This window comes from Solanum lycopersicum, chromosome 5, assembly GCF_036512215.1.
Source record: "Solanum lycopersicum chromosome 5, SLM_r2.1".
Classification (NCBI taxonomy): domain Eukaryota; kingdom Viridiplantae; phylum Streptophyta; class Magnoliopsida; order Solanales; family Solanaceae; genus Solanum; species Solanum lycopersicum.
This window is the reverse complement of record NC_090804.1, coordinates 10,765,080-10,780,416: the sequence shown is the minus strand read 5'-3', so window position 1 is coordinate 10,780,416 and position 15,337 is coordinate 10,765,080. Positions and strand designations below refer to the sequence as shown.

The following is a 15,337-nucleotide window of genomic DNA, read 5'->3' as shown; positions in this document are numbered from 1 at the left end:
ATACAAAACTTTATATAAAATGATCCTAGAATTTATTAATACATCACCTAACTCAGTGACTTTAATTCTATATCCATTAGGCAATGAGATTAGCATAGGATACGGTAAGGTTTTAATGTTGGTTAGTCAGTTTCTGTTGAAAGTTATATGGTTAGATGCCCTGACTCTATGATCCACATGTCAGAAATCGATTCAAAACATTTGCATGTAGGTTTGTCAAAATCAATGGAAGAGGAACATACTACAATACCTGCAAAATTCATACATTCGAGGTGTTGGAGGTATCCCCTGTGTTCTCAAGCTGGAAATGTTGGATCAAATCCATAACTTGTCCATACTGATCCTTTGTGATGCTAGGGTTATTACATCAATTACTTTGTGAGTGTTCTTCTTCATTAGCAGATTCATTAGCAAAATTAGAAGACATTACATTGCCAGTAATATCATGCACATTAGCTACCAACCTCATTCCCTTGAAATTTTGATTATTCTGCTTGTAAGGTTGATTATTGTTAGGTGGCCTGTTAGTATTTGGAGGGAAACCATGTAACTTATAACACCTGTCTCTAGTATGACTTGGTCTTTTGCAGTAATCACAAATCAAAGCATTTCTTCCATTACTACTGCCTTGATAAAACTGTTACCTCCTGAATTGTTGTTGCCTCCAGCATAATTAGTTTTGAAATTCCTTGGTAGATTTCTTTTGTTGGTGACAACATTTGCATTCAAGGAAGATCATTGGACAGTGGGTCGAAATTCCCTTTGTTTTTCTTCTTGAATCAACAGAGAGAAAGCTTGGTCCATTGAAGGGAGCGGATTCATCATAAGAATGTTGCCTCTCACTATTGTATATACCTCATCTAAACCCATGAGAAACTGAACCAAACAACGATCTTGTTATGCTTTGTGCATATTATCCTTAGCACGACACACACATACACAATTACATTGATTTCTCAAGTTCAAATTGCTTATTTCTTCCCATAGTTTCTTAATTATTGTGTAGTAACCAGTGATATCGAGGATCCCTTGTGTAAGATCATTGATTTCCTTCTGGATTTAGTACAACTTAGCTTCATTTTTTTGATCATAACGATCTTCTACCTCCTTCCAAAGTTCTACAGAATCATTGACATATTCCACACTGTCCGAGATTTCCTTCTTCAGAGAATTCAAAATCCAAGATGTTACCATATCATTACATCTCTGCCATTGATGCGATTGAGGTGAATTTGCAGCTGGTTTCACACAGCTTCCATTGATGAATCCGAGTTTATTCTTCACTGAAAAAGCTCGCATAATTCCTCTTCTCCAGGAGCGATAACCTGCTCCATCGAATTGGGCAGGAACAAGTGTCATCCCAGGGCTATCAGAAGGATGCACATACAAAGCACTGCTTGAATCAGTGCTAACAATGGCGCTACCATCAGAGGTGGACAAACTTTCACCAACATCCATGAATGTGGAGATCAAATAGATCTAGAATCAAACAGAGAGAAAAAAATTCAAAGTAGAATTTCACACTACAAACCGAGATAACGATTCACACTAAAAATCGAGATAACTCGACGAGAAGATTCAAACAAGACGAGTGATTCCTTGCTCTGATACCATATTAAACTCTATATCAATGGTGGAGCTCCAATGAACTGCTGTAACCCAGAACAATCAAGAAGAAATTGTACTATATTGAATGAGAATCGATGATGCCTTTGATTACTAATTGAAGTATATATACACAAGAATGTTAGCTGTAAAGAAAAAAACAGAAAATATCTACTAACTAATTAACTGACTACTAACTAACTGCTCTCTAACAACTAATGGATCGATTAACTAATTAAGTTTAGATTGTGATTAACAAATTAATTAATAACAATTCTCAATAAGATATAATATATAAACTTGATAAATTTAATTCAAAAATATTTCTCGAAGTATAGGCAAAATCTTGAAACAAGTTCATAAGTGTAAAATCAGCTTTCTGTATTTTATAGTAATTATAAATTAATCATCGGCCCTATTCAATATATGGATGGGAAAGTAGGGTGAAAAAAATCATTATTCTTTTACATTAGAAAGAACCCTTTTTTCGTTTATAACCTAGACAAAAACGAGTGTCTTTTCTTTTTTCTCCAAGAAATAAAATTGTGAATACTAATTAAATTATATGAGCGCAATAGGGGTCAGAAAATTGATTGGCGAGGTTCCATATTGTAGAAATAAGTTGAAAATATGATTTGAGTTATTAATCATACCATATTAAATTACAAATCATTTCACTGTAATTCGTAATTGTCTACTTTATTTATATTGTGATGTTATTAAACACTTTGTAATTCTCCATATGAAGATTACATATTATAATCAATAGCTTAAATTAGTGACAAATAATTCACTACTAATTTTCTTTAGAGCACTACTTAACTTACTTCATGTGTCGAATTCATACATTTACTTGAAAGATTTTACACAATGCAAAGTTCTAAGCTTTTCAAAAAGACGTATGATTTCTATATCGAGACATGAATATTTCTATTAATTAACTAATCATTTCACCAATATATATTGTTATCATTTCATAAATATTGTTCAGAATTTCACCTTTTAATAAATCAAAATGATAATTAGCATATACAATTTAAAATATTTATAATATGAATATAAGTGTGTATGTGTGTGTGTTTGTGTGTGTGTGTATATATATATATATATATATATATATATATATATATATATATGAATTTGGGAGAATAGGTTTTTGTCAAACAGTTTAAAACTTCTATTTCTACTAGTTCCATTTAATACATATAAAATACACTAACACAAATAACATAATCAAGATAAATTATATTTAATTTTGTGCAATAAACATACCGGTGATTTTTCCTATTTTTTATCTTATAAAGCTAAAACTTTATAATTATAAGAATCAATAATTTAATCCTACTCATATGATCTAAAACTATATACACCAAAACTATCTATCATATAAGTAGACGACACATAAGCACCTAAATGATCTATTAAATCTTTTATTAAAATATTTTAAATAATTACTTTATGACAAATACTTTTATCTAAATATATACTTAATATTGATCCAATAATATATATACATATCATTGATGTATGGAATTTGGAACTAACATAACAACAACATAATCTTGAGAAACATGATCTTGAATACAAAATTCTATGAAAGTGATTAGCGGACGCGTGGCTAGATTTCACACGCAAAATCTCACAAAAATGCCCTTTAATTTATATTATTATATATATATAGAGACATCAACTTTACTAATTAAAAGAATATACATATAGCTAATTCCAAATAAATATAAAGTTTATTCCACTAACTTTGTTACATGATGAGCAAAGGATTATTCTAGCTACTTATTGGACGAAAGAAACATATAATGACATGTTAATTATTGTAATGCAAAGTCTTTGATGAAATCCACCAATAATCGTACGAGACCAAAAAGTTGTGGTATTTTGGACAAGAGTAATGTATGCATGCACTCACAGTCGTATAGGTTTTTTTAACGTGAGCAGGACAGAGGTAAGTGCGGGTTTATAAGTTTCAAAAAAAATTATTTTTTTTTGTATAGTTTTTATTTGTATTTGAAAATTAAATAACTATATGTATACATTAGCTCGTGAACATCCTAACAAAACTAATTGATGGTTTAGCAATAAAAAAGGGACTGTTAAAATGTATTTCACGTTAGAGTTGTGAGTTTGAAATTACTATCAACAAAAGTTTCTCTATTTTTTTTCAAAAAAAAAAGTGTCTTAAAATTAAGAACCTCCAAACTCATATTCGTGGTTTCGCCTCTCGCCAGCTGCTCCCTCCATCTCATATTAAATGAACACTTTTTTACACGATAAATAAGAAATCATTAATAGATTAATCAACTTTACTATTTTGCCCTTTGTTCATATTAATTATTAGCTTTGAAAAAAAATTCTAAATCTTCAAAAAGTGTTTGAACTTTCAAAACCAAAATTAATTATAGGGATAAAATAAAAACATTAGTGATCAAATAATATAAAACAAATAGTTTTAATAACATATCCCTCTAATATTGGACAAAAGAAAATAAAATTTATTTGCAATAATAGGTAACTCTTTAAATATAAGGAAAAGGGTCAAATATGACCCTAAACTATTTGAAAAGGTCTAGATATACCCTTCGTTTAAAGTTTGGTTCGTTTATGCCCTCGTCATCCAACTTTTGGTCCAAATATGCCCTTATGGGCGTTCGTTGTCATGTTGGACATATCCAACTCATTTTTCATTTCTTTAAAGGCATAATACATACATTGGACCCTAAACTTTACTTCAAATTTTAACTTTGACCTCCAACTTTTATAATGAACAAAAAGACACTTTAACTATCCAACTTTTAAATAAATAAACACATGAGTCCTACATGGCAAAATACATGTAGGACACCACGTAGGACAAAAAATGACATGTAGGACATGTATGTCTATTTGTTCAATTTTGTACAAATTTAAGTGTCTACTTATGCACACCCAAAGTTAAAGGGCATATATGTGATTTGAAGTCAAGTTAAAGGGTTTATTTATGTATTTTGCCTTCTTTAAATGTCACATGGAATTGCCATGTCATTTTAACTTTACCACATGACGTTTATATGAAAATGGAAACATATTCGGAATCATAAATACCTAACCCGACCCATAAATCAAGCCCCTTTTAAATAAATTATTGACCGCTTTTCAACAATTTTTTTAATTTTTATTTTTCGATAAATTCCGAAAATGAGTAATTGATTAATTAAAAAATAGGAAGAATATAACAAAATATATAAAATTAACGCCAAAAATTCACAAATAATTATAGTAACCATAAATTCAATTTAAATATTTTTTTAAACATTTTTATTTTTTCAATAAATCCCAAAAATGAGTAATTAATTAATAAAAAATATGAAAAAAATATAAAATTAACACCAAAAATTAAAAAATAAATACAGTAACCTTAAATTCAACAATTTCAATAATTTATTAATTTTAAATATTTCCGGAAAATCCCAAAAACGAGTTTATTAACAAAAAATATGGAAAATTTACAAATAAAAAATAGGAAAATATGGAAAAAACATAAAATAAAAAAAATTGTTGAAATTATTGAATTTAAGGTTATTATATTTATTTGTGAATTTTGACATAAATTTTTTATTTTGTTTTCATATTTTTCCCTTTTTATTAATAAATTATTCATTTTCAGGATTTGCCGAAAAATATAAAAAAATTTAAAAAATTATAGAATGGAATGTTACTATATTTATTTGTGAACTTTTGGCATTAATTTATATATATTTCATACTTTTCATATTTTTTTATTAATCAATTACTCATTTTCGAGATTAACCTAAAAAATTAAAAAATATTAAAATGTTAGATTTAAGGTTACTATATTTATTTGTGAATTTTTGGTGTTAATTTTATATTTTTTCTATTTTTGTTAACCAATTACTCATTTTCGAGATTTATTGAAAAAATAAAAATTAAACAAAATTGTTAAAAATGGGTCGGATAGTGAATTTAAAAGGAGGTTATTTATGGATCGGATTAGATGTTTATGAGTCCAACTATCTTTCTATTTTCATCTAAATGTCATATGGTAAGGTCAAAATGACATGACAATTTTATGTGACATTTAAAGAAATGAAAAATGAGTTGGATATGTCCAACATAGCAACAAACACCCATAAGGGCATATTTGGACCAAAAGTTGGACGGCGAGGACATAAGTGAACCAAACTTTAAACAGATGATTTATCTAGACCTTTTCGAATAATTTAGGGGCATATTTTGACCCTTTTCCCTTAAATCTAATAAAGAAAACATGTTATACGAGGTAAAGTGCATGACAATTTGATTTTTTACAATTAAAAACTACTTTATATATAGAAGCTGCTTGGGAAGCAGTTGGCAATTGTCATGCTTATTTGTTGTTTAAAGGCTATTCTGGTCATTTCAGGTACAAAAGTTATTTTTTTTTTAATTTAATTATTTTGCTTTTAATTTGTTATATATATATTTTTTTAAAATGCATAAAGTATTATAAAGTACTCCTTACGTTTTAATTTATATGTCATTTTTTGAATTTTGAGATTCAAATAAGTAATATCTTTAATAATAATTTTTTCATACATCTTTTAAGTATTTTTTGAATTATTAAGTGCGACTTATAATATTTATTATGTAATTTCCAAATATATAAATTTATTTCAAAAAAAAAATTCCACGCTCAAACTTCACTGTCAAACTTAAATTGTTTTGACTTTCGAAAGTCGACCGATACCGCACAAATTGACATGAAAGAAATTATATATATTATAGGCATGTGATACTACAAACTCAAATATCTGATGCGTTTCTTTTTACTTGTTAAATTTTAACTTGGCATATTTATTAAGAAAACAATTATTGATATAGTGACATTACCACTTTATCCCTTAATTGATAAAATCGTATACATATTTGCTCACTATATTTTCCATAAGTTGAGGGTATAATATGAGAAAAAACTAAGAAATAACAAATAAAAAGAAAAATTAAATTAAAACATATTTGATAAGTAAATAGAAACAAATGGGGTATCGATTGCAATCGATGATCTCACGTTATGCGTCTACAATCACAAAGTAATTATCTAAGGATGGATAAAGAGGTGCCACTCAATAGAAAATGAATATAAAAGCAACTCATCTTTTGAGCCAAATATACAATCTTTTAATTTTACTGCGTAGACGTTTCTAGGTGCAACCTAAGAGAAGATTGGTTCTAAAATTTAGCCAAAGTGGATACCCCACTTTACTTATATTGTTTATTTTTGGATTATAAATATAAGATATTTAATTAATTTGTGTAACTAGATTTGTTTCCACTAATAGTAGGGTATCATGGACGAATATGCCAGCTCGAAACGCACTTCATACTATTAAAAGAAAGCAATATGGTATTATGAGTTAGATAACCATAACTCACATTATAATAAATAGATTTCCCCAATATTTTGGGAGAGAGAAGAAAAGCTATGTATATTTGTTAAAAGAGTTTTTGATCTTAGAAAATATTTCCCCCTCAATGATCCATGACTAATTTAGGGTTCCTTCATTTGACTTAAGTGGATGTGTCCATACTGGTTAATTTGTATAGATATTTTTTTAAATATTGACCAATTAGCAAAACAACCCATGCATAACATGTACATGAAAGTTAGAAGTGAAACAATCAAGATACATGGAACAAAAATTAAAGAAAGATTCTCATTATCATTCAAAACATCTAACATGAGCAATGCTTATACATATGTATTTATACAGTGACTTACTCAGCTTTAACCGACTCTAATAATCTATAACTAACTTTTAACTAGTTTGTTACATATAGTTTAATTAAGCTTAACTTGGACAGCTAGCACACATTTGTCATAAGTATTTCACACCCCTCCTTAAGCTGATGGTTGGAAGAGATTCTTCTATCCAAGCTTGGTCATTAAGTAATCATGTGGTAGCATTCCTAGGCACTTGGTAAGTAAGTCATCTAGCTGCTCCTTTTGTGGACACATGATGTGTTTGAACTAAATTATCTTCTCCTTACAAAGTGACAGTTTATGTCAATATGTTTAGTTCTTTCATGGAAAATTGAATTAGCTACAATTTTAATAGTGGCCTTACTATCACAAAATAGTTGTACTCGTGTCATGTTGACTCCCTATTCTTTATACAATCCTTCTAACCAAGTTACCTAAAAAGCTATGGACATGAACTCAACTTCTGCAGAACTTCTAGCCATAGTGTTTTGTTTCTTTGATTTCCAAAACACCAAAGGCTTTACCAAACATTATTATATATCCATTGTGACACATCTTCTAGACTCAATACATCCTCCGCGATCAAAGTCACAATAATCCATCAACTTGTCTATCTCTTTTGAGGGCATTACCAGACCAAGCCCTGGTTCAGCCTTAATATACCTTACCACCCTCAAGGTTGCCTCTATGTGCGACTGTTTTGATTTATGCATAAATTGACTTAACCCTTATATTGCATATGCTATGTCAACTCTTCTCATTGTTAGATAAAGTAATCTTCCAACTAACCTTTGATATGGACATACATCACCCAGAATTCTATCATATCTCCTGATGTTGGACTCTTCATATGAGCATCAAATTCTACATAGGTAAGGTTGATATTAGATTCTGTAGGTGTTCTAGCTAGCTTAGCTCCACCTAGTCCCATCTCAACAATTAGTTCTAGGGCATACTTCTTCTAGATCATGTGTATATCTTGTTGTGATCTAGAAAATTCAATGCCTAAGAAAAACTTCAGTTGTCCCAAATCTTTCATTTTGAATTTTAGCTTCAGATCATTTCTAGTCTATAGTATCAACTTTGAACTACTTTCACTGACAAGTAAATCATCCACATAGACTAAAACTACAACAATATGACAGCTTCTCCATTTAGTGAACAAGGAATAATCAAAATGACTTTGCTTAAAAAAGCCAAGTTGTATTAGAGCTTCAGTAAGCTTCTACTCCATTGTCTATGTGCCTGCTTTAACCATACAAAGACTTATTGAGCCTGCAAACTTTACCAATTCCCCTATGACTACCAAATATAAACCTCTTTAAAGAGATCACCTAGTAGGAAAGCATTGTGAACATCCATCTGAAAAATGGGTCAGTATTTAGTAGCAACCATTGCAACCACGAATCTTATAGTCACCATTTTAGCCACATGAGAGAAGATTTTGGTATAATCTAGCCCCTCCTTTTGACTAAATTAAACCCCTTTGAAACCAGTACAACCTTATACCTTCAAACTTAACTATTGGCCTTATGTTTGATCTTGAACACCAATTTACACCCGATAGAAAGTTTGCCAGGAGGAAGATCTACTAAAGTTCATGTATGATTATCTTTCGGTGCAACATTTTCTAATTTCATAGCATCAATCCAAAGAGGATTCTTCACTGCCTCATAGTACCAAGAAGGCTCTAAAGTAGTTGAATATGTAACAAGAACACTACTATATGATTTGGATAAACTATCATAAGTGACAGAGTTGGAGATAGGAAACTGACAAGAGGTATGACTCTCAGAGGAATCGGAGCTATAGAGTCTTGCATCGATATAGGAGGTTTTGTGGTCCTGTGAGACCTCCTGATTGGCTCCTCATGAGACAAAGGGGGAGGAACAAAAACAATCTAAGAGGATACAATAGGCACAAGATAAATATTGTCATTAACATCTGAAGCAAGAAAAGTCATAACATGAAATTTCAAACTACTTGTGGAATGGTAAGACTCTAAAACTTGATTCACAGGAAATACAGGAGAGGGTTTAGGGTTCAGTGTTTCAGGTTTTTTTCTTAGTTTAACAACCCTTGGGGGGGTCAGGGGCTTACCAACACCCCCAGGACCTATCATAAATAAATAAAAACCAAAATACAAAGAAGGAGACATAAACCTTACCTCTGAAACTATGATGGTGTATGAGTCGACCATCCTACTGAGGTAGTCAACTCATCCCCGTCATATAAAAGAAACCTACTAACCATTCTCCTAGAAGAGAGGACTCCTTCCAATACATCATAACTAGTAAGCAATAAACAAGGGAGACTCTCCCCTTACAAAGAGAAGAATAAAAAAGTAAACCTATTTAAAACTAAGCTACCAAAATTAAGCTCTCAAAGGGAGTGTTTGATTCTCTTCATTTTCTTCCTTCTAAAGTTTGACGCTCTCATCTTTTCTAGCATGTAACTCGTTTTAGTTAATGTAGGAAGCTGATGGTGAGTATAGTGTTGTCTGGAAATGTCTGCTAAATTATTTGAACCAAAACCAAGGGGGATACTAAAAGCATAAATCATGTTGCTTTGATGATCTCTCAGAATTCCCCCTCCTCCAATCTTCCCTGGTTTGTTATGAGCACAACCATCTGGATTAAGCTTTAGGAAAGGTTGACTAGGCTTTTCCCAAATCACAATTTTAACCATAGTTTCATGTCTTTTAGTCTCCACTGTCCTAGATAGGTCATTCCATGTGAAAATCCATTAGATGTAAGGGGTAGACTTTTCTAAAATAGGTGAATAGTCTCCTTAAGGATTAAGAATTTAACCCTAGTTGTATTGGTCTGCTTGGTACCATATTTTGCTGCACATCTATTTTTACAAAGGTTCCATAAGATAATCAATGGGAAGAGCTGGATGATCAATTTCTGCACTACATTTTTATATTCCTGTCTCTACCGTCTTATCAGAAAAGAATTGAGAGGATGTGAACATGTTGAACACTCATAGCTACAAAGAAAAAATTTCAAATAATGTTGCTAAAGTTACGTGATATAAAAAAATGTTCAATAGTATCTTCTCCAGGTCTGTAACATCAAGAACAGGGAGCAGGTTCCATTCCAAAACTAGTGATCTTATCATTGGTTGGTAACTTGTTTCTTAGAGCCCTCCAAGCAAGAAAAGAAATTTTTAAGGGGATGTGTTTGTGCCGAATGCTCTTACTGATAATACTCTTGTTTTTCTTCTGTCTAATATGATTCCATGCTGAGGAACAAGATAAACCCCACTGTTATTAAGTTTTCAGAAAGGTTTTTCAGGAATGCCCTCTTGGATAAGAATGTTAGTATTAAATATCTTAGGAACAATAAGAGGAGGAACCTATTGTCTCACTAAGGATTCATTCGAGTGCCCATCTATTAAGAACTGAGAAATTGTGGTATTGTTCAGACTTGTAATATGACTGGTATTGAGGAGCTATAATATCATTCCCCAACCAATAATCCCACTAAAAGAAGATATTTCCAACATTGATTTTCCCAAGTGATTTGAACTTTAGTAGTACCTTTGTTTTTCATTATATATATCCAAATCAATGACTATCCAGTATCAAATTTCTTGGCCACAGGATGAGGTCTTTGGCAATATTTTGCTTTAAAAAATTAACCACACAAAGTAATTTTTGGTTCTTAAAGTCCACCAGTGTTTCAATTGTAGTGAAGTACATATTTCTTCAGATGTATTACTCCAATACCTCCTTCATCATAAGGCAGACTTAGAGTGTCCCAAGATGTCCAGTGATACTTCTTCTTCTTATCCCATCCCCAATAACAACTCTCTTGATGCATCTGATGATAGTCTTAGTAGAAGTAGCTGACATTGTATGAATTGATTATAGAACATGTTTTACCATAGTGACCTTACCTATAAAGCTTAGCATCTTATATTTACATCCAATATTTTTTTGGACATTTTTACCACTAAATCAGAGTAGTAAGTAATTCTTTGTCCTCCGATGTATAGAGGACATCCAAGATAAGTAATTGGATTACTCTTCTGAGTGAAACCAGTGATCTCCCTAATCAATTCAATGATATAAGAAGGGGTGTTTTCAGGTATCATGAAGTGACTCTTGTCCTTATTAATGAGGTGGTCAAAAATTGTCTCATAAATGGAAAGAGATTTCATAATTAACTGAAGGGTATCTCTGGTAGTACAGGAAAATATGATGATATCTGCAAAGTTATGATGGTTGATTTGAGGACCTCTAATCTCCATTTGGAAATTCTTGTATCTCCAATTTTGATATAGCATGTTCAACATCCTAGATAACATCTCAGTCCCTAAAATAAATAGAGAGGGAAATAAAGGATCTCCTTGCTTGAGTCCTCTAGAGGAGTGAAAAAAGTCATGTCTAGTACCATTTACAATTACAGAGTACCAAAAATTTCTCATGATCCTCCAAATCAAATTAGTAAAGATTTCTCCAAAACCCATTCTTCTCAAAACTAAACTAGTGTATGACCAAGACACTCTATCATATGCCTTGGTCATATCTACTTTAATTATAACATTATCACCTTCATTGGGTTTCTTGATACTATGAGTGATTTCTTGTGCAAGTATGATGTTCTCTGAGATGTTTCTCCCTCTAACAAATCTAGATTGATTCTCATAGATAAATTGAGAAAGAATAGGAGTCAATCTGAGATAAGAAGTTTGGAAATAATCTTGTTGGAAAATTACTCAAACTGATGGGCCTAAACTCATTGAATCTGTTAGGATTCTCAACCTTAGGAAACAATACCAATCATGCATGAGAAATTTAGGCATGGCGTGTCCATAAAAGTACTGGACAACATTCGATACATCTTTAATAACCTCCGAGCAAAATTGATAGAATTTTTCCCCAAAGCCAACAGGTCCGGCTGTAGAATTAGTATTAACAAAGAGTCAGATCCTCTAAACTAGGAATTTGTTGAAGAGTTTGATTATTTTTAGGTGTAACCATTCTAGGAATACAATTTAGGATGTCTTCATTGATCCTGTCATCATGGCCTGTAAGGATGTTTTAAAAGTGGTCACAAGTTTCTTTAGCCATATTTTCATCCCCATGTACCCAAACATCATCACCAGTACAAATTTTGTGGATGAAAAGTTTCATACTCTCGCCTCTTATAATAGAATGGAAATACTTGGAATTAATATCCTCTTCCTTGAACCATTGGAGTTGACTTTTTTGTTTTAGAATTGATGCTTCCAATTTGAGGTATTTGATATGTTGAGCATTGATAAGATGAAGTTTGGCTCTAGTTTCTTCAGTATTATGAAGATTAACATTTTTTTCAGCATTTCTGACATGTTCCTCAAAATTAAGAACCCTAGAGAATATATTGGCATATTTATTCCTAGACCATATACTCAAAGTGGAAGCCAATCTTTTCAGTTTCTGATAGGAATCTTCACATAGGAACACTAGAAATTTCATTTTGCCACCAATCCTTAACAATGTCTAAGAATTTTTCATTTTTAGTCCAATAGTACATGAACTTAAAGTATTTGATTTTCCGAACCTACAGAAGGAAAATTGCGTTATAGTAGTTTGCGACATTAGCTCCAATTATATATCATTGATCATAGCTCTGTCCAATCTTTTCCACAACCTTGCTTCTTTTGCTCTCTAATTACACCTAAGTAAAATTTTGTCCATTATACCCAATATCCATAAGTCCACAAGCCTTAATAATGTTAATGAAATCAAAACTTTTGTTCATATTATAGGGCAGACCTCCATACTTTTCTTCAGTAGACGTAATAACATTGAAATCGCCTATGGTACACCAAGGAATGTCCATATTAGAAAAGTGAAAAAGTTTGTACAAAAGGGGTCTTCTCAAATGATCTTTGCATTTGGAATATATGCAAGAATCCATAAAATTCTCATTGTGCTCCACATGCTCTACTATACAAGTGATATGTTGGTCATGTCCTTTCAAAATATCACATTCCACATCCTTGGACTAAAAAAGCCAAAAAAATTTACCATTGTGATTACAAGTAGCATTGTCCATGATTCGTAATAATTTGTATTTATTGATTTGGGAATTGTCTGCAAAAGGTTCAAAAATAGCTATCATGGAGATATTACGCATTTTCTTGAGAGTTTGGGTCTTTCCATAGAAGCTTGGGTGTTGATACTCCTAGCATTTCAACATATTGTATTAATCATCAAAATTCTTTTCTTTTGGACCTTGTAGTAAGTCTGCTTGAATTGGCATATGTACTTACTGAGACTGGTTTAGGATGTTTTCTGACTTGTTTTCTACCTTTTTCAGATAAGCCCTATTGATTTCTCAATTCTTAAATTTCTGCATGGTATTCACTTGGAAAAGTAAAACCAAAGGCCTTAATCAAATGTGCATAAGTTTCTTCCCCTTCCTCATCACCCTCATTTTCATTGATGGGCTGACTATCCTCATCAAACTCATCTTCTGAATTTATTACATCATAATATAAATCTTGATTGTTCTTTTCAGTATTTTGTTGTTATTTTCGATCATTACCAATATCCTTACCTTGATCAATGTGATCTTGTTTTTCAGTTTCTTTTGTTCTCTGCTCTTAATAGTATCTTTTTTTTTTATTTGTCTACCCTGAGATTTGTTATTTGTTTCCCAGCAGGATCTTTGTTGGATTATTGATATGACTACATTGGCTTATTATTAATACCTTCAATTTTATGCTTGTTACATAGAGTACTTGTAACCTCATTACCTCTTGTAAACTGTTGTTTTAAGACAATATCATAACTTGTCGAAATGTTACCAGATTTCTGATTTCGCAAACCCTCATTAGTTTTAGTAACCTGCAGCTCTAATTCTCTCTAAATCTGACTAGTATCATCACCTTATATTTGGTTCTTATTTTTCTGAGAATTCTGATTGAAATGCCTTTACAAAGTGGTAGCAGGGGCTCTAGAGTCAATTCTAGAGTTAGTGTGTTCAACCTCATGCATAACATGAGTCGAATCCCTCCATCCCCCTTTGGATACCCCTTTCGGCTAGTTAGTAGGCTTCTCCTGACACCCCCCATCCATACCTCTTCAACTTCATTAGCAAACTCAATATTCTCTACATAATTAATATGAGGGTGATGAGATATTGGAATTCTTGAGTCAATACCTGATATGTTGTTTCTTTTTAGTTGCAACCTATTCTTTTTGCATATTTAGATTATTGTGAAAGATTAATAAAGTTGAGTCAATATCTGACTCTTGTATTGAATGACCTCCTTGATATGATACTTTGAAATTATTTCCCTCTTCAGCTATGAGTTTGTCCTCTTTTTCCTACACATCTAAATCAATATAATTATTGTGAGTAGGAAATGTAGAAATCATACCTGAATATGCTGCTATCTGTTGCTAGTTTCCATTGGTTCCTTTGTGTTGAGGTGATATAGGACTCCATGCAGCCTTAGGATTAGGTTGTTCCTGATTCCTATTTTGTTTTCTTTTCTGTATCTGCCATTGTTCTTCTTGGTCCGTTGTTTCCTTCTCTTGATGATTCTGCAAATGGTTAGGAGTTGTTTGTTGAGGGTCTATAATATGCTTCTTTCCTTGAGTTTGTCATTAAGTTTCATTTGATCTGTTTTCCTTTTCCTGAACTTGTTTCTGATGAGCATGAGAACTTGTAGTTGCCTCATATTTAACATTGTCATAAATCTGTAAGCTCCTATTGCCACCTTTCTCTTATTCACCCTTATTCTTGTTCTTTTTTTTTAACTTCCATTTCTTTTTACCTTTTAAAATCCTCATATCTTCTTTTGATGTTACAAGCATTATCCATATGCCCTTGGTGCTTACAGTACATATAGTAGTAAGAGATTTCTTTATATTGAACTTTTTGCCACCTCCCTTTGTTGGGGTTTGAATTTTTAAATCCCACCCAAACATATAGAGGTCTTTCCTTAGTAAGATCAATATGAATTCTCACCCTTGTT

The 15,337-nt window shown here is 31.6% G+C and overlaps 1 protein-coding gene across 1 annotated transcript; it reads right to left on the bottom strand.

Annotated features, from left to right (window-relative positions):
* Positions 1 to 1,059: 1,059 nt before the first annotated feature.
* On the bottom strand, positions 1,060 to 1,458 carry LOC138348641 (uncharacterized). Its single transcript, XM_069298200.1, has one exon. The coding sequence runs from the start codon at positions 1,456 to 1,458 to the stop codon at positions 1,060 to 1,062; it is 399 nt and encodes a 132-aa protein (XP_069154301.1).
* Between the last annotated feature and the right edge of the window lie 13,879 nt (positions 1,459 to 15,337).